At 50.1% G+C, this 19,964-nt stretch overlaps 2 protein-coding genes across 2 annotated transcripts in view; one reads left to right on the top strand and one right to left on the bottom strand.

Moving 5' to 3' along the window:
* The window catches only part of WDR77 (WD repeat domain 77), a 4,225-nt gene extending 280 nt beyond the window's left edge, over positions 1-3,945 (top strand). The window contains exons 2-9 of the mRNA XM_010724289.2: positions 7-201; positions 274-323; positions 874-944; positions 1,320-1,374; positions 1,641-1,712; positions 1,813-1,921; positions 2,064-2,132; positions 2,320-3,945. Of these exons, the coding sequence (XP_010722591.1) occupies positions 7-201; positions 274-323; positions 874-944; positions 1,320-1,374; positions 1,641-1,712; positions 1,813-1,921; positions 2,064-2,132; positions 2,320-2,479 (781 nt within the window). The 3' untranslated portion in view covers positions 2,480-3,945. The remainder of the gene's footprint in view (positions 1-6; positions 202-273; positions 324-873; positions 945-1,319; positions 1,375-1,640; positions 1,713-1,812; positions 1,922-2,063; positions 2,133-2,319) is intronic.
* A 1,176-nt stretch (positions 3,946-5,121) lies between these two features.
* Positions 5,122-16,539, bottom strand: C28H6orf132 (chromosome 28 C6orf132 homolog; the record flags this gene model as incomplete). Its single annotated transcript, XM_010724153.2, is given in 5 exon segments — positions 5,122-8,034; positions 8,385-10,653; positions 10,656-11,108; positions 11,453-11,528; positions 16,318-16,539. Coding segments are annotated over 5 exon segments (3,126 nt in total), but the record flags the coding sequence as incomplete, so codon positions are not given.
* Positions 16,540-19,964: the final 3,425 nt, after the last annotated feature.

Below are 19,964 nucleotides of genomic sequence, written 5' to 3'. Positions count from 1 at the left end.
GTTCCCTTCCCCCCGTCCCGGTGCCCGCGGTGAGGCGGGGCCCCCGCTGTGCCCCGCAGGCGCCGTGGAGCTGTGGGAGCTGGACGAGAAGGAGACCCTCATCGTCAATAAGTTCTGTAAGTATGAGCACGACGACATGGTGGAGGCGGTGGACGTCCTGGCGGGCAGCACGCGGGCGGTCAGCGGCGGAAGAGACTTCAGGTGAGCTCTCCCGGCCCCCGCTCCCCCCCCGGGATGTGATGCCAGGCCCTGACTGCTGCCTCTCGTCTGCAGTGTGAAGGTGTGGGACCTCCCGCAGCAGGCTGTGCTGCACTCCTACAGAGGTGAGTGCCCACTGCGTTGCAGGTTGTGGCCCCCACACGCGGGTGCTTCAGTTCCTAGCACAAGCGTACTTCTCTGTTCGTTTTTCCCTGCCCAACCTGTGTTATAGGACCCACTTCTTCTCTTTTCCAAGTATATCTTTGAATTTCTCTGCTTTCTTCTCTTCTCTGTACCTGCATGCATAATGTAAGCTGTATGTGCTTTGAATGATGCTCACCAGAGCTCTGGGGAGCTCACACTGGGCTGTCACAGAGGCCATGCTGTGCTCACTTGGTCACCTCCTCCTGCCCCTCTGTAACCAACCTTTGGTCTGCAGAGGATTCTTCAAGCTGGTGCACATCGTGAGGACGTGGCTGCAGTGACTCTCTTTGGGTTTGGCAGCTCAGTGTGTTAGGACATGCCTTGGATTGCCTTGGATAGAAGTTACTCTTTGTCTGCTGTGCCTCTAGAGATCCTCGCTCCCTTCTCTGTGTTGTGCAGTTGGGCACTGGGCACACAGGGGAATGTTGGATACAGTCTTTGATGCTCTTTATCCTTTTGTGCTTTTGGTAGCTCACTCCGATGCAGTGACATGTGTGGCTGCCTGTCCTGGTAAGGACACCATCTTCCTGTCCTGCGCTGAGGTAAAGCTAATTCTATCTGAATCTGCCCGATAAAGATGATTTAACTTAATTATTTGCAGCTAAACACATTTATTGAGAAACTACCCGTCATATAAAATGTCTGCACGTATGCTTTGTTCCAATGTTGCAGTCTGATAAGTTGCTGATGGGCTCATCCAGCTGTTGGTGCAAGTTTGTGTTAAAACAGGGGAATTCCCAGCTCTGTCCTGGGGTTACTGAAGGAGCTGAGTATTAATTCGAGCATCATTTTAAACACAGGAGGAGCTGATGTGGGTTTGAATGTGGATTGGTAACAGAAGTGCAGTGAATCTGAGTTTACGCCTGCCTCTGCTCCAGAAAGAAATTGTAAAAATCTTATTTGCTTTGAATCTATAGGATGAAAGAATATTACTGTGGGACACCAGATGCCCCAAACCAGCTACTCGAATTGGTATGTTTCTGAATGCAGTCACTGCTTACGTATGAAGTTGTGTGAAGAAATACACTATTTCATGCCTGAGTTCTCTATGTCTAACCTCAATCTAGTGGTCTGGCCACTTGGTCACAGAAGCCCATTAGAAGTCTAGTTCTATCACAGAAGTAAAATCAACGTTTAAATAATTATCATAGTGCTGTAGCAGCGTTAAGTGGGCTAGGGTAGGAATGTCTTTATAAGGACTGCTCTCTTCACTCTTACCCCAATTTATTTACTTACAGTTTGCAGTGCCTGTAATTACCTCCCTACCTCAGTCCTGTGGCATCCACAGGAAAGTGACATCTTTGCTTTAGGTAAGAAGTGCTCTTACTGTTCAGCTTTCATGAGACAAATGGAGGTCTTTCTATTCACGTGACAGCTTTGCTGATAACCTCATTCTCTCTTCTCCTAAAGGTGATGAAAGTGGAACAGTTGCACTAGTAGACACAAAGAATCCTGATTCTGCCCTCAGCTCCATTGTGCATGCCCGACGCGTTACGGGCTTTGCATTTTCTGCACATAGGTACTGTCTAAAATAAGGGTGTAGAATATGCAGCTATAGATACACTTGAATGCCAGAGTAAAGCATTTCAGAGTAAAGCATTTTTTGTAAATTTAATTGTGTATTTAATTGTTCTAACCGTGGTCTCTTCTCTGCCCTCTAGTTCACCTTTGCTGGCTTCCATCAGTGAAGATTGTACAGTAGCTGTTCTCAACTCAGACCTTTCAGAGGTGTAAGTACCAGACAGTGTATTCACTGGGGCTTGCTGATTTCTCATTAATTGTTTATGTACTAAAGGGAAGGTGAAAATACTCCTTGAAGTGGGGAACACTGTCCTGACAAACTAGCAATTAGGAAGCGCAGAAGCCAAAAATTCATAGCAAGCAGTGCTCCATGGCTAACAGTGCTCTGTTTTCCAGGTTCAGAAGCCGTTCTCATCGAGACTTTGTAAAAGGTTTATCGTGGTCTCCTTCAGACGATGCCTTGCTCACTACAGTTGGATGGGATCATCAGGTTTTACATCACACTGTCCCCATACCAACTGGTGAAGCTTCCGGAATCAACTGTGTAAAAGAATAGTTTTATAAACTCATTGGTCCAAATTCCTTCCTTGCATTACTTTGGTTCTCCTGAAGTCGACCATGTTTGTGAACTGGAGTGGTTATGGATTGTTGTCTGCCTCGAACCTTGTGACTAAGAAGGTTCCTGTAGTAGTTTTGAATTAAGCATAAATTAGTTGCTAACTAGACTGTACCATCTCCTCAGGAGTTGGATTCACCTGCAAAAAGACTGCAGTTTTTTACCTGGAAAAAGAATAGTGACTTCAGCCACAGAGGAGCCTTGGAAGAGGGAATTAAGTATAATAAAACGAAAAAGACTTGTTTCTTCAAACCACTCACAAAATGAATAGAAACAAATTATTTGGGGAGGTTAAAAGGAACCACCTTTACTGAGGTAGATGCAAAAGCCTGAGCAAAGTGTTTGCTCTTTAAATACTTCCAACTGGACAGGAAGATGTGTTGGAATTTTAATGGTAGAAGAGTTTCCTTGTTGTCCTCAAAGCCACATGCAGTTTAGAAGGTTGCTTTTTGCTATCTTCTATTGCAAATAATCCCATGCTGAGAACTGTATGTCAACTTCTGCTCCACTGGTGGGTATCAGAGTACCAGTGCTTGGTGTGATACGTCACATGCTGTACAATGCTCTACAATAAGGATCCCAGCTGCAGTCATTAAACATCTTTGTGATGGTGCATGACATGCTGAAATACCAGGACCTGGTAATGCTCACCATTGCTTGGAGCTGAGAGCAGCTCAGGGGCTTTTCTGCAGCATGCTGAATGCTGAGAGAAGTTTGCTTGACACCACATTTCAGCTTCTCTGTGCTGAATACAACTGACTCCAGAATAAGGTTTGTGAACAGAAGTTTATATAAGAGAAAAACTGGACTAAGGACTTGAGTCTTCATTTTTGTTGTTTCTGTTATCAGACTGCTTAGTGATAATTAAGGCTCCTGATAGATTTCAGTGAGTGACTTTTTGTGCTGGAAACTGAGAAGATCAAGCATTCCCATAATCCCCTCAAAGACTTCACATAATCCTTAGAGGTTGAGGTTGTTTTTTTTTTTGGTAATATAACATACAACTTCTCAAACTAAGCTGTTTCCTTTGAATATACTGAACTGACAATAAATGGCATTGCTCTGCATACACGGCCGCTGCTCCAGGTTTGCCTTTCCTAGAGACAACAGTGGGTCTTAGCTAATGAAACAAAAACTTCTGTTAGAAATGAATGCTACATTTTCTTTACCGTGGTAACAACACGACACTGTAAGCAACTACAATGTCAGAATTGTTTTCAGAGCAAAATTCCCCATCTAAAGCATTGTATTGGAAAGGTAAACAATTATAAAGAACAAGTTTCCTCAAAACTATCCCTTCAAAGAGTTAAGGACAAAGGTTGTGTATTACAAACTGCTGCTTGTGAAAAAAGGTGTCTTTGGAAACGATGGAAGACAGTTTTAAAATAAACCATAATTTTCATTTACAACTGGCTCTTTCACCAGGCTACCTCTGCAATATTAAGTGCCATGAGGTCATGGGCTGCTGAAGTTGTGATTTCAGTCCCTGGAGTTACAAACGTGCTTAAATAAACATTCACCAATGCAGTGCAAGCAGGGACAAGTTTCAAATAGGAAGTTGTAAACCACGTAAGTTCCTCAGATCACCGTGCTGCAGCGCTGCGCAGTCCAGGGCAAAAAGCAGCATAGTGGAGAAAAGGTCATTGTTGATACATTATTCCTGTTCTTGTACAGTCGATTAAAGACCATGGTGGCACATTCTGGGCTTCGTCCTGCAAGCCTTTGGGTAAAGCTCTGTGTTCTGCCGCAGGAGGGCAGCAGCATGACAACAGCCAGGGGTTTGCACGCATTAAAGATCATCTACCTCTTTTACCACTTGTTTTTTTTTTCCCTACCATCATAAGATAAGCACAGAAGAGCATCAGTTTATTTAGCAGTTGCTTTAGCTTACCAAGGCTATAAGCACTGGGAGGCAGCAAGGCCATAACAAGCAGCATCACACCAGCACATCAGTGCCCACTGACTTACAAGCTATCTGCAAAGGAACTGAAGGATCCTCTGGGTTTTGTGGTGTGCTGATGCTGCCCAAGCTGCTTCACGCCCTGCTCAGGCTTGGGGACACTGCTGTAATATATTGTGGCTAGAGAAAATGCTTCAAGATACATTGCACACTTCCCTAATGAAGAACCTTGTTTTGTAGCCAGGATTAAAGAGATGAGAATGCAAATAAGTATAATTTGGAAGAGTGGAGAGAGTAAGCCACTCTGGAAACAAGCTGCCTTTTATGTCAGTGCTTGCATTGCTCATCCTGCATTTTCAATTTTAAGCACAGCATTCTAGTCAGGACTTGCAAATCACTATGCAAGTTTCATTCCTAATGAAAAGCTCCAAACCAAGAACACTATTTATAGAAACCCAGGCTGAACTGTAAAGCTGCTCCATCAGGCTGCCTACCCTGCAGGGCATGGGGTGGTTCTGCAGCAATGGGCAGTGAGGAGAGCTGTGCTTCTGTTGTCACTGACATTGTCACAGCAGTTGTTGATGCTGAGCCCTAAGCAGAAGCTGGCCCAACCCCTGGGAAAGGTGAAGTTCAGTAGATAAGGCTAGATAATACTAAAAAAAAGTCACACCACGCATCGTAAAACAATACATCCAGAAACATTTAATGCAAGAAGGTTGGTGTTCAGTGGCACTCATAAATAAGAGACTTTGTTCAAACACTTTACAAGTAGAGCTCTCAGTTCTACTACATTAGCAGGTGCTTTAGAGGAGGTGCAGGGGCTCATTTAAGTCGAATCAAGACTTGAATGACCACACTGGCAAGAGAGGGTTGAGGCATTAAGAATTCCACTGTCAGCTTTCAGGATGGCTGCCAGCACTCTAAGGTCACTTGGCTCTGTTACCACCCCTCAGTTTCCCTCCTCTATCGCTAAGTTTATGTAGTAAAGCAGCTGGGGGAGAAGGAAGAGAAACAGGAATCAGAGTAAAGCAACGTGTGTGCTGTGCTGACAAGATCACCCGGCCAAGAGGGAGCTCCCAGCAGCTGAGTCCTCGCTGCTCATTGCACTGAACTGCCCTGTAACAGCTCTGACAGCCACTTCTTTGGAATGCAGATAGTTCCCCATGGCCTTGGCCTGTTTAGTCGTACTGAAATCCTACTATTTTCCTAAAGCAGCGGGGACAGCCCGCAGTGTCTAAAGAACAGAATCGTTTCAATGCTTCAAACATTCACGTTAACCAGTTTTACTGGGAAGTCCTACTTGGTTTCATTACAGCTTAGTCCATATGCATTCCCAGGATGGGCGTTCTTTGAGTAAATAAACAGCTGGCACACAAACCTGACATATTCTCATGCTATTTAACTTAAAGCAGTGTCCACCTGCTAGAAACAAGATGCTCCACGCTATGTATTACAACGACTTGTGAATTGCATGTCTGAATGAAATAGCAAACATGGGATTCAAAGCAAGTGCCAACGCTGGATTTCACATTTGCTCTGAGAAAAAAATGAAACTTTTGTTAGGGATATTTGTTGAGCTTGAGCAGAATTTGAAAGAGGAAGACAATCCAGAAATTGCATATATGTTAAAGGATTCATCTCCAAGTCTGAAGTCTCCCAGCAAGTCTTTTAAAGTAATTTTAGGAATTCATTTGAAGTTTAACTCATTATGCAAAAATCTACAGCAGGAAACAAAAAGATCAGGTTGCAACATTATCAGTGAAGCTTCTTTGTTTTAGGGGAAAGTGGTGAAATTCCATCCTGAATGTGTGAAACACAACCCCGCAGCTATGCAGACAGCATCACAGCTTCACTCCCAAAGATCAATAATGTTCTGAGGGTGCTCCTCACACGGGGAAATTCCTCACTGGGGCTGGAGATTGGCAGATGGCTGTTGTACACACACTGTGTACGAGCCCAGGGAGTTACTGCCTAGTTCCTCCATAGTTATTCTCCTCCATAAACCAACATCCAGCCGTTTAAAATGTGCTGTTTCAATACCAGCTGGAGTGAACACAACTGGAAGCATTCCAAGTCACTGTGAGTTACTGGCATAAAAACATCCTATGAATTAGCTATTAGGCTGATATGGTATTTGTGTTCTCATTTCATTCGCAGCAAAGTTCAGAATATTTGAAGCCTCTGCAGCATTCGAAACAGCTGTTAAATTATTAGGTAGAGCTGGAAATAATGTAAAACAGAATGTCAACAGCGTGACATTAATAAAGATAACTTCTGAAATCTGCACTGTGAGGGGAAAACTTATCACCGAGTTTTGAGTCTAATTGTAGAGCAAAATCTACTCGCAACACAAAGCAGAATAAGCTTGAATGGAACTAATGATACTGTATGACACTGAGAACAGAAAGTGCTTTCAATAAAGGTAGACTCGTGTCTCAAAGTGCTTTTAGTTTGTCAGCGATTAGAAAATACTCTCTACAAGTTTTTACACCTATCTTACAGTGATTTGCAGCAAGTTTACCTGGGAGGAAGATTTGCTTCTAACTTCTGGAAGTTAACTATTCAAAACCTCAGAATAATACACTCTCACTACAGCTGACCGCAGTGTGAAATACCCTCTTTCAGACCACTCTCCTCTCCCATCACACAGCATTGGCTCCTTCAGGCAGATCTGCACCAAAGTGTCCACAATGCTGATGGAAACAGCTGGAGAAAGGTCCCTCAGGTACACCACACCCCGGAGTGTCAAAAACTTTACACTTACACCAAAACTTAGCTTATTCATCCCCTAGATCAAAGATCTCACGTTGCCAACGTGCTTCACTGCCACCCAGCCGGACCTTGCAGTCTCCCACGACAAAGAACCAGCAACACAAACGTGCAGGCACCAAAAGGAGTGGGAAAGCAAGAGCTGTGCTTGCAGAGCAGTTGCTCCCAGCCCTGGAGATGGGCACTGAGAGCATGAGCTGGCTTAAGGCATCAGTGTAATGGGTTCACTCAAGGCTGAGGGGGCGGTGATGCAGGCATCCTAAACTATTTCTATCCAATTGACCTCACATTCTTAATTCCCCTAAATTCAGATACATACTGGCTTGCTTCCATTACACACATCTCCAGCTTTGGCTTCTCCCCACTCCCAAGCACGATTAAAACAAACAAACTCCAATCTCTCCAGTAATGATCTTTAAACTAAGGGTCTTTTGCATTTTAGAAGACCTATCAGGCTGCAAATTTGAAAATAATACTGGGGAAGAAGGAAGAAGAGAAAGAAAAACATCTTTGCTCACATAACAGTAGCCGGTCTGCAGTAACTATGCTCCATGACAGTCTTTTTGAAGAGTCCAAGTACCAGGTTTGCTCTCCACATTCATCCTCAGCAGTGTCGAGCAGTGTTTGCTGGCCAGGTGGAGAAAACCTCCAACAACCACACACCTCATTGTCTCTTCCCAGCAGAAGGATGAAGGCAGTGGAGCAGCCCTACGGATGAGCCTATCGGTGCCCACTCTGGTAGGTGTAGGAGATGGGCTGCCGTGCCCCGGGTCTGACCGTGAAGGTGTTGGTGGGTCCACCATACTGTGAGCTGCCGTGGGCAGGTCTGAAAGGAAAACAGTGGGGAAAGTCACCAAAAGCCAAAGAAACTATTTGTCTGTATTCAAAATGCTTTTCTATTCAAGCATGATAGTTACAATAGAAGCTTTCCTCTTTTTCCTACAAGAAGCCCCCCCACGCAGCAGCCCTCCACCCACAGCTGCAGAAATAAGTGTGGTCATCAGCACGGCCTCTGCGCTGCCCTTACATCCTCACCACAGAGCTGGTGGAACAAGAGCCACTGCAAAGCCCGTATCTCTGCCATTTGTGGCAGATGACCCAACGTGTTGCTTTCCCACCAATTTCTCAGCCCAGAACTGTACTAACAACCAGAGGTCACTTCAGAGAGCCACATACCTGCCAGCTACTAAGAAGTCCCCATTCTGCCCCTTGTACTTGGCGTCAGCCCCGCCGTACGGCCCAGCTTTCCCAGCTGAATCGATGGAGGTGCGCCTACCCTGCGCGCTACCAGGGCCGTTCCAGTGGGCAGAGCTGAGGCGGCGGGCCGCATCCCCAGCTGAGGAGCTGTACGCCCCAGAGCCATAGGATGTGAGCCCCGTGCCCCGGGCAGCTGATCTGGGGTAGGAGTGTTCAGGCTCGGAGACGTAGAGCCGCTTTTTGATCAGTGGGCGGCTACTCGGCCCTTGGCTGAGGTAACCGGCGGTGCTGCTGTAATCTGGGCGCGGAGGTGCCAGGTCACCATTCCTCCTGCTGTGCTCCGAGGGCTCCTGGCTGCTCCCATAGCCGTAACTACGGCCGTAGCCAGGCCACCTGAAGTACCGCGGTGCGTCAGAGCCACGGCTGCACTCAGGGAAGCTGGAGCACTTGTGGTTCTCTTCACGGCTCTGCGGGATCCCACCAACCTCATCCGCCTCATTGCTGAACTCGGGGGGCGGGGGGATGATGGTGTAGTCCAGCACTGCCTCCCCATTCTCCTCCTCCTCTCCAGACATGGCATGGCGGGGAGGGTTGGGGTTCTTTGGCTGTCCCTGCTCCAGCAGACCCCGCAGCAGGCTTGAGGCTGCAGCCCGCTGCTCCCCGGGGTGCTGCCCATTGCCCACGGCCTGGCCCTGCTCTGAGGAACTGGAGAAGGACAGCGGCTTGCTCTGTGCTGCCGAGGGCCGGGGCACCACGGTGAAGGAGTAGGGCTTGGATTCGTGGCGGTAGAAGGTGGTGCTGGAGGTGGTTTCCGATGCGCTGCTGCCAAATTTGGTGTGTGGCCTGGCTCTTGGCAGACCCCCCGCATCGCTGCCCTGGCGGCCCCGCTGTGCCCGCTGCCGGGCTGCCAGCAGCAGTGCCATGGGAGAGCCCCGCTCTACCCGCTCTCCTGTCACCGGGTGGATCAGCACCTCCTCCTGCCCTGTGCCCAGGACTTCCGGGGGGCTGCTGGCCAAACTCGGGGGGCATGCAGGCTCAGCTTCACCAGCCCCGGCCCGGTGCACTTTGTACTGGAAGATGTTGGTGTTGGGCTGTGGTGCTGGGGAAATGGGGGGCGATGGGATCGGGGGAGCTGGCGCCTCTTCCACTGCTCTCTGAGGTGGGCCTGGGGGGCTCACACTGCTGTCAGGGGAGCAGGGAGCAGGGGTTGAGCTCTCCATGGCCTTGTCAGCAGCAGGGACGATGGGAGCAGGATGCTTCTCTTGTTCTGTTTTCTTCTCCACAACTGCAGCAGCTGCTGGGGCTGGCAGTGAGCTCAGGGCTGGTTTTGGCAGCACGGTGTCACTCGGATCAGGAGGGCTCAACCCTGAACGTGAGGCACTGCCACCATCCTCAGGGCTCTGCTTCTCACCACCGAGCCCCAGGGCTGGCTTCCTTTCCTTCTTCAGGGAGAACACAGCCTCCAGCTCACTCCTGATCTTCTTCACGCTGTGGGGCTGTGCAGTGGGGCTGCTCTCCACAGCTGGTTGTGCTGCACCAGGGTGTCCCCCCACGGTACTGGGGCTGCTCCCAGGCCCCTCTCTCCTCTCTCTCTCCTCTCCTGTAGGTGATGACAAAGCTTTTCCAACAAGCCTGGCTCCATCAGACCCATGGCTACCAGTATGGTTGGTGCTGCCATTTATGGGCTGGGGGGCTGCTGGCCCTTCTGGCTGCCTCTCATCCCTCCTGGGGGAGCGCAGCAGGGCCGACAGCTCGTGCTGCAGCTGGCTCAGGCTGCTGGGATCCTTCCAATTGTCCTCACAGAGTGGATAGTCCGGAGGGGGCAGCTCCAGGTCGTTTGCAGTGATAACTTCAGATTTTGGAGGAGAGTCTCTGGTGTCTGTTTTTGGCTGGAGGTTCTTTGGCTCTGAGTTGGGCACTGAGGTCCGGCTGCTGAGCACAACGCCCGGCTTGGGGCTCAGTGGAGGAGGGGCTGCCTTGGTGACGGGCTGTCTTAAAGGCGGATTTCTTTCCTTGGCTTCTCCTCCATGAACTTTGGCTGCGGGTCTGATGGTGAAGCAGGGCGGGAGGGGCGGCCGTGCGTGGGGCTGCCGGGTGAAGGGCTCGATGTGGGAGGGCTGGCTGTCCTGCATGGGGATGGAGGAGGACCGGGTCGGGGCAGGCGGGGGCACCTTGAAGGACCTGGGGAAGGTGAGGTGGGGCTCAGGGCACTGCTTAGGGGGCTGTGGGCTTTCCTCTGCGCTGGGGCAGCCGGCACCTTGGTCTCAGCAGGACAGAGCGGCCCCTCATCATCCACCTGCCTCGTGTTCAGCACTGTCTCAGACTTCCACTTGGAGATGCCATTGCTGAAGGGCGCAGGAGCCTTGCTGAGCGGTGGGGCCGGCGGGATGAAGTCTGGAGGTGCTGGCGTGATGGGGGAGGGCAGAGTGGGCTCTGGAGGTGGTGGAGGTGCCACGGCAGGGGGTGGTGGCACTGCCTCAGGTGGTGGCAGCGGCGGCGGCGGTGGCAGTGCTTCGGGTGGTGGAGGAGCCGGTGGGGCTGGAGGTGGTGGTGTGAGCACCTGAGCTGTTGGAGGGGGTGGTGGGGGCACTGATGGTGGTGGAGGGATGTCCTCATCCTCATCTTCCCTCTCGAGAGCCTGTGGGCGCAGGTCCCCCACTGAGCTGTACATTCGGTAGTTCCCGTTCATCTGGGAGCCGGAGTCTGTAAGGAATAGCAAGAACAGGGTGGCATGAGCACCTCCACCAGCACTGCAAAGACCAGAATTTCCTCTGGAGAGCCATCCTCCTAGGAAGCTGGTTTATTTTGCTCAGCAGCTGTCTAAAGCTTGCTTAACTCTAACAGCCACTACAACTCAACTTTTAAAAACAAATTCATTTTCAACGACCCCAAAAGTTATTAATAGCAGGTCTGGTTTTAGCATTAAAATCTCAGGATCAGACTGTCTGCTCCAGAGCGTGGCACATGCACACTTTCTTCAAAGAATTCCCGAAGTCCAAGGAATTGCTGAACTCATTGCACTGAAGGACTTTGGAAAGACCCCTTACCAGAAGCTGCCTTTTCCTCAAAGTCATCCGGCACTGATGGTGTTGGCACAGCCACCCCATGGGATTCCTGGGCGTTCTGTTGAGAAAATAGAGCTGTTTTATGCCCAGGGATTTAGAATAAAGGGTTGACAAGCAGGCACTAGGCTGTATAGCTGGTAATCTAAGCAAACAGAAACCTGATGGATCCAGTGCCATTTCATAGCCATGGAGGTACTGCAGCTGCCGCTGCTGCTGTTCAAGTGGACACGGGAAGCGGTTGAGGTTGCACAAGCCACAGGACAAAACTTCTCTTGCTCGTCAGGTGCAGACAGGCTGAAAGGAGCGTGGTTGTTTCACACCCAAGCTTAGGGCTCCACAACTTGACATCAGCAGCGTTAGTTTCTCACCATTTGCCTATCAAGTCAATTTAATCGCTCTCTCTGGTTCTGTGGGCATTGCTCTGCAGCAAGCCCTGACAGCCTCTGCTACAGCCACTGAAGCTGCAGAAAGGCTTCCAGGTTTTTGGGAAACTCTGGCACCAGCATATCCGAACAGGCTGGGGAAAACTGCTGCCTGTGAGGTTTGCTTCACTCTCAATCACTCCCTTAGCATTCACACTGAAGACCCAGCAGCGCATTTAGCTCTTGCAGGACCGTGCAATTTAGCAGCCTACACATCTGTGAGGATGCCCACAGCCAGGGCAGCTGGGATAATTACAGCCACCCACTGTGAGATATTCACAGCACAGTGACTCACCCAGAGTGCTGACCAGGGCTCCTGCCTCACGCCTGCCAAAAGCAGAAAGGCTCTCCTCCTTCCTGCAGTGACTCACTGTAAGGTTGGGGTTGCAGTTACTCATGAAACGTACAGTAACGCACCCATGGCCGAAACACAACCTGATGCTGAATCAGGCTGCCATGCAGACGTAAGCAACTGAAGCAGTGCACTGGGCTTTCAGATAGCAGTGCTGAGAAAAACCATAGCGAGGACATACCAGGAGCTCCCGTGGGCAGGAGCTGGGGACAAACTCCTGTGTGTGCAAAGGAGACACTCTTCAGCTTGCACCACGTCTGTGCAGTGTCTCGGTAATGATTGAGCCAGCGCCCTTTGCCTTTCACTGGTACCAGCACTGTTTTCACAGGAGACTGCTGTAGGATTCCAAAGTCTGTTTGCTCAAAGGTTAGGCTGAGTGCCTACAGACAGCCCCGTGCAGGGCACAGGCAGCACGTGAGCATTACATGCTGGATGTAAGGAGATTGGGAACGTGAGCTGCTGGGGCAGAGTTGACTTCAGCAGAAGCCTGAGCCCCTTCAGAAGGGCCCTGTGTCCTTCCCATCCCCAAACATGCACATGCTACTGCCCTTGCAAAGTCTATTGTCCTGCAGATGACCAAATACCCTCTATAACCACAAGTGAGTCAGCCAGGTAAAGGCAAGCCCAGAGAGAGTAAATAGGAACGCAGAGCTCATGGCATTGAGTAACTGATCAGGGAAGTTCACACTGGTGGGAAGCCAAGGTCTGCTGAGGCATTAGGACAGATCTCTGTTAGTGGCAAAGTGCACCAGGTGAGCTTTACAACCTCTTCTAAGAGCTCCATACCATTCCTAAAGATACAATGTAGAGGAAAGATCCTCAGCTTCAGCTGAAAGCCAGATGGAAGATGAAGAGTAACAGAGACACTTTAAGACCAGAGAACAGAATTGTCCGATGCAACCAAATTCCAAAGGCCAAAAGGAAAGAGCCAGTGGTACCCATTTTCCATGGAAATTCATTGCTGCCAATCTCCAGAACACAGTGAGGGTTTCTACTCATTTACAGGAGAACAAAAGCATCTGAGCGCTCGTTTGACCTGAATTAAAAGCAAAGTATGCATCACACGTTTGGATAGCAGTAGGTAGAAAGGGAAGAGCAGACAGAAGAGATCTATGCAAAACTGGAGGAAACAAAGTCCACACATCATAAATGAACCATTTTGGACATGTTACTTCAACAGGTCCTAAAAACTGGGCAAGCCTGTTTCACGCTCAAAATTTCTGTGGCAGTCGCTAATGCTCAGCATCTGAAAACCCACCCATCTTCACATCACAACCTGGCTTCTAAAATGGAAAGCATCTCCAATGCACTGCCAGCCTTGAGAGATGACCAGAAAGATTATTTCCCTCTCATGTGTTTGCTAGGGGTGTGACCAGCCCGAAGCTCCCGCTGATTCACAGCAGGCTGCCATGCTGTGGGTGGTGCACCAGGAACCTGCATTTCCAGTTTGTGGTGCTCGAAATCAGATTTGTGCGCTGAGGATCCTATTAGGGTGAGCTTTCACTGCAACAACCAGGAATCCCTTTTCAGCACTGAGACAAAACCAAATATCCTCTGTCTCCAGTGGAAGAGCTTGCCTGTTGTTGTGGTCCTCAGCTCCCCTAGTCTTTCCCATGGATTTAGAATCACAGAATTGTTTGAGATAGAAGGAACCCCTAAAGGCCACCTGGTTTCACTGCCCTGCATTGACATCCATCAGGTCCTCAGAGCCCTGTCCCTTGGGTGTCTGCAAGGACAGGGTACCACCTCTCTGGGCATTTCCTGCGAAGCCCATGCTTCCCACCCATTAAGTGAGCTCAGTTTAAGGCCGCTTCTTAAATAAAGCACCACAATAGCTATCTTGCATTTTGAGAGTCTTAAAGAAGCCAACTATTTCCCCATATAAGGACAGCTACCTCCAAACTCTATTCTGAAGCAAAGCCTGGGAAATTTGGTGGTTAACCAAAGGAATTTCATCCCCTAAGTGCCAAAGCTTTGCCTTCACCTGCAGGAGAAAGGGACATTGCACAGACAGATGGCTGTGCTTTGCCTGCTCTATCCAGGGCTGCCGGTGCCCAGTGGTGTGCAGGGAGGGCTGCCATGCAGGGAGCAGGCACTGCAGGGCAGGGTGTGAGCATCGCCTGACTCAGCTGCCCACGAGCTGCTCCCCAGCATGCTGCTGGCTGAGGAATGCAGAGGGGTTGGGTGGAAAGAAAGGGTTAAGGCTGCAGAACAGCCCAGTGCAAATATGCGTGTGGCAGCAGAAGTGTCTGTGCCAAGACAAATCATCATCAAACCTGATCAAAATAATGCAAATAATCAACCCAGACTGGTCCTCAAAAATATGTGGCTTACACCTACTGCTGATTTCTTCAGTTAAACACGTTACTCTCAGAAGAGGAGCACAGTTGATAAGGATCCATCGCTCTGGGAGAACCCCCCCAGACCACCTATGCTCCTGAAGGCAGCAGGAAAACAACACTGCCAGGGTGACAGCCCAAAGTATTTATTCCATTTGTGCCATTTAATCCAGTACCATCTTCACTTCCACTAGGAAGATGTTTGGAAGTTCTGAGAAGATGCAAAAACCCAGCAAGTGCTATGGGGTGCCAGCTGTGGTCATGTGCTGAGCTCTGTGATACCAGAGGAGTTTTTTCAGGCACTGCTCCTAACTGACTCAGCCCACGTGATTTCTTTCACCTCCTGTGGTCTTCTGGAGGGCATTGGGGAGGGCACAATCCTTTGTAGCTTGCTAATTATGCTCTCAAGCTGCTCTATAGCCTCCCCCTTGTTGTCCTCCCAGTGACACCTGTGCAACCCATGAATGAATTGCACCCAGGTGACAGCAGACCAGCTCTCCTGCTACGGGTGATGACTGCTCTGAAGGATGAGGGTGTACAAGGAAAACATCCCTTGCTCAGACAGGACATGCTTGTCAAGACTAAGGACTTCTAAGTGCGTTCAGTGACCCGTGTGTATCACTTCAGATTTAGCTGTCACCATCTCCAAACTACCTCTGAGCAACCACACACTTCCCACTTCATGTACCTACCACGAGGTAAGACCACTGGAAAGGTGCCTTACACAGGAGGACAGCTTGCACAGCACAAGTGGCAGTGCAGCACCAGAGCCAGCACTGAGCACTTGTGGCTTTTTGTGTCCCAGCTGTGGTCCAACCACCTGTGGTCCACGTATGCTGGCACTCCTTGCTTTGGGCACTGGTAGCTCTGCTCAGAGCTGTATCCTATACACAGAGATTGGGAAAAATAACTGTCCAACAGCCACAAAGCTTTGTGATTGTGTCCAGATAACACCGGTGTGACAACTGCCCACAGCTGCTCAGATGCAGAGAGCAAAACCCACTGTCCAGTCCCATCCCCAGCCATGCTGGGTGGAGGAGCTCTGACCAGGAGTGTGACTTCAACCACCACAAACTCATCTAGCAACACGAAGATATCAGCTTTGGGATTAGCTCAGACATGGACATGCTGCTCTTCCCTCCACATCAGCCTTTGGCTTCTGCAAAGGTTCTGTCACTCCCCAAACTCCTTACAGAAAAAGAAAAAATGCAGCTTGGTCATTCCCTGCTTACTGAGCTTGTGATGTTTGACATTCATGTCTGGTGTTTACTATGGGACACAGGAGATGCTGCTCCTTTGTTTCACATCAGCACAAAGAGATTTGGAGTCAGTGCAGCCCATCAAGCTCTGCAGGCACCCGCTGCATCGCCTCCTTGCTCCTGTGCCAGAAACAAGAGCTTTTCTCCTGCTCCATCCAGCACGACGCCGGATCAGAGACTGCCAGCAGTTGCACAAAGAGCAGCGCCAGCCAGATCTGTTCATCTACACACTCAGCAATTTTGACAAAAATGAAAGTACAAGGCAGATAATGCTCACATCTCTCACCCAAGCATCTCGCCTATGCCCAACACGAGCCTTGAACTCGAATCACCTCCTAATCCCTCGCATCCATCATCATTACAGAGTGGTTTGGCTTTTCATTTCTTTTCTTCCCCCCCCGGGAGGAGGGTGAGGGAAGCAACCAGCCTGGCTGGTTCTGGGTATCAGCCCACAGCACTGCTGGCCAACACTCACCAGGGGCAGGAATGTCAGCAGCGGCCGCACTCTGGGACGAGGCTTCAACGTTGCAGTTCCAGAGTCGGTCATCGTCCCAAAGCGATTGTCACCATAATACACTTCAATCACATCCCCTGAGAGGAAGAAAGGACAGTTAGCAGCAGCACTGCATTCAGGGCAGCAGGAAAACAGCGCTGGGCAGCACCTCGCTTCAGAAAGCACTGGGAAGGGTTTGTTGTGTCAGCTGCCAGGAATGGGCAAGGAGCATCACACTGTGTAGGGGACTGGAGCTGAGGAGGGGAGGAGGCAGGTCTGGGCTCTAGGTGCTGGAGGTGGGAGAGCACAGCATCTCTCTGACAGGCTCATTTCTAATAGCAATGAAGCAAAATTTACCTCAGAGGACCAAATGTCAGTACAAGCATCCAATTCACTCCCCACCCAGATTTGGTCTGAGGAAGGAAGATATCCCTCTGGGACAGCACAGCAACAGACACAGGACTTCCCCAGGAGGTGCCTTCTGTCTTCTCTCTGCATACCCCCAGCAGGACAGGTGCTGGGCCACTTATCCAGCTGGAGGTGTGACATGGCATCCCTTGAGCATCCTTCTGTGTGTTGCTGGAAGTTGGCCTCTCATAATTGGCACTGGAGGACAAATTGCTCACCCCAACACTGAGCCTCCAGCCAGCCTTATGAAGAGAGGCTCCAAACTGTCCATGAAATGCTACGATGAGCACAGAGCCCTGGCAATGTGAGCAGAAGCTCTCAGGTCCTGCTGGTTCCCAGCCCTGTGCTTCTACCTTCAGCCACACCTCTTGGGCCAGTTCATTTCTGACGGAGAATAAAGCTCATAAAATTACTTTAATTGCGTTCTTTGTGTCTGATTAACAGCATGAACTTACAAGCAGAAGCTCTGAAGCATGTAAACCCCACCTTGGCTGGAAGGAGATGCACCAATAATTCCCAGCCAAGCAGACCACCACCGAATACAGGAGTCTGAAAAGGGAGGGGGGGAAGCATGCAAAGCAGCCAGGACCAGAGAAGGTCAGCAGCAGTGCTCCCACCAGCAGATTTTGATAGCAAAGAGGCTAAAGCAGAAACCAATCCTTCCGCTCCAAAACACTGACACTGAGAAGTAAACAGACTTATTTTCCCCTTGAGAAGTTTGGAAGCACAGTGCTCAAGCTCCCATGCTAAAGTGGGAAGCGCAGAAATAGTTTCTGTCAAGTTCCATACTGAAATTAAAGGTTGAGGAGCAGAAGAGCAAAAGTTGCATAAGCTCAGTGGTAGCAGAGGGCTGCGGTTCCATGCCTCCACCACCTCCGATCAGGGCACCTGCACAGCTGACCATATCCCCTGGAACAGCTCATGTCCCCCACGCTGCCACCCCCTCCTCATGCAGGTGGAGCCCCTGGTGGGGTCTCTGGGCAATCCTGGGCTGTCATGGCACACAGCCATGTCTGCTGCTAAGGCTTGATAAACAGAGTGGGAAGGAGACATCAGGCATTGCATACGTATGGACAAGACCAGGAGGCAGGGCAGATTTTCTGTAAAATAGTAAATGAATCAGAGCAGGTCCAACTGGGGCTGGGATGGATGGAATGCAGTCTTACGCTGCAGAGTAGAAATCATTAAACAGGAACTTCTGCTGAACAAACTCAAACACCTCAAAGGGACTTCAGAGAGCCTGTGGGCCTTCCTCTCATTGGCTGCAAGAAGCTCTGCTCTCTGGGGACCAGCAGAGATCAGCCAAGAAGGAAACAGAGGTTTACACTGAGTTCAGGGAGATAAGGGGAGGGCAAATGCTTAAGTGCACCCCCACAGAACTAAAGCACTTTCTTCACCTGGAGTGAAGGAATTGGCCACGGTGGGGGCTGGAAATGACTCGGGATGGATGAAAGAATTCAGCATAACCATGAGCTGTAGCAGCAGGTCCAGCAGGCATGCAAGCTTCTCTTTTCTCTCGTCACAGGTTGCCCTAACGTACAGTCAGGTGTATCCACCATCCTCTGTCCTTATGGACTTCCCTGAGATGCCAGCAAGTAATTACTGTTATTGTTAATTTTGCATAACCCCTCGGGTAACCCCACATTCAGCAAGCAAGCAGCAAGAGCCAAGGCCAACACAACATGGGAATGTTGATTCAGACAGCTTTGTGGAGCGGAGATAGAGCGGTTCAGAGACCTGAAATAATGTGAGAATTTCCTATTAAGACATCGAGTAAGTAAACTCAGTGAGAAAATGTATTAAAGATCACAAGGTCTTTGATCCTAGATTACTAAGCATCTCTAACCTGAATGCATTTAATTAAAGTAAAATGAAGTGCTTGTAGTTGTGCTTTCTTTGCTAGATAAACAGGACCTGCCTGCTGCAGGTCTGTCACTGCGCTGTTTCCTGGAAGGAGAGCTTGGGGAAGCTACGGAGCCACAGGGAGCAGCTGGCCCTGGCCACGTGTTGGCCACTCTGTGGCATTCGGTCTATTTTGAAGTCATGTGTGTCCCCTCAGTTGTGGGAAACAAAATAAGCGATTTACAACGCGCAATGGAACTCCTTCCTACTCCAGGGTTGGTTGCATCACCTGGAGCAGGCGCAGCAGGGCCGGGAACCGCAGCGAGGAGGCGGCAGCAGTCACTACGTTCAGGAATCTCTGAGTCAGTGACAGGCAGACCTACACCCTTCCCACGTTGCTTAACTTCTGTTTACTTTGTATGAAAAACCAAGGTGGGGATTCGTATCACCATTTGGGCAGGAGACTCTTTTTGGCAGCAACCACGGCATGCAAAGGTGCAGCAAACCTTTGAGAGGCAGGGAGCGCATGGGGCTTCATGGGGTGAAAATAAATTGTTTGGGATCCAAGAGAGCCCTGGGAGCATCGCCCCACTCAATGCACTGAGCACACACTGCTCAGAGCACAGTCACTCAATGCATGTGCCACATAGAATCATAGAATGGCCTGGGTTGAAAAGGACCACAATGCTCATCTCCTTCCAACCCCCTGCTACGTGCAGGTCGCCAACCACCAGACCAGGCTGCCCAGAGCCACATCCTGGCTTTGAATACCTCCGGGGATGGGGCATCCACAACCTCCTTGGGCAACCTGGAGCCATAGAAATGAACCAATGGCACGAACACCATGAGGACGGCAGGGAGTGATTCAACCACCTGCATTTATGCACAAGTTCCAGGACTTCTGGCTTTTACTCTGCGCAGCAGCTCCTACACCTGCAAGGAATGCCTTTGTACTGCGCCGCAGCCATGGGAGTCCATCGGGTAGCAAGCAGGCAGCAAGTTTGTTGCTTGATTTTTGTTTGTTTACTTTTAACTCAAGCCACATCAGAGAGAGGCCCGAATCCCGCTGGCACTCGCAGCAGGCAGAAAGCAGCGATTTTCCCTCCGTGTTCGAGAGCTGCATGAAACTCCGTCACGTTTTACCCGAGTTCCATCAGCGGCCTTCGGGGCGCAACCGCGCTGCGACGGCACCGCTTCGCCCAACAGCCGGGGAGCAGCGCTGGAGGTTCCGCTGGGAGCTCACATCGCCAAACCCCATCCTGCAGCGGCCGCTGCCACCCCGGCTGCACCACCGTCACCCCCTCCTCCCCTCCTCCCTGAGCCCCCAGGGCGCGGCGTTGCGATTACAACCAAACGAAACGCAAACGGCACCCCCCTCA

This window comes from Meleagris gallopavo, chromosome 28, assembly GCF_000146605.3.
Source record: "Meleagris gallopavo isolate NT-WF06-2002-E0010 breed Aviagen turkey brand Nicholas breeding stock chromosome 28, Turkey_5.1, whole genome shotgun sequence".
Classification (NCBI taxonomy): Eukaryota; Metazoa; Chordata; class Aves; order Galliformes; family Phasianidae; genus Meleagris; species Meleagris gallopavo.
The sequence above is the reverse complement of the archived record's forward strand: the minus strand, read 5'-3'. Positions and strand labels throughout refer to the sequence as shown.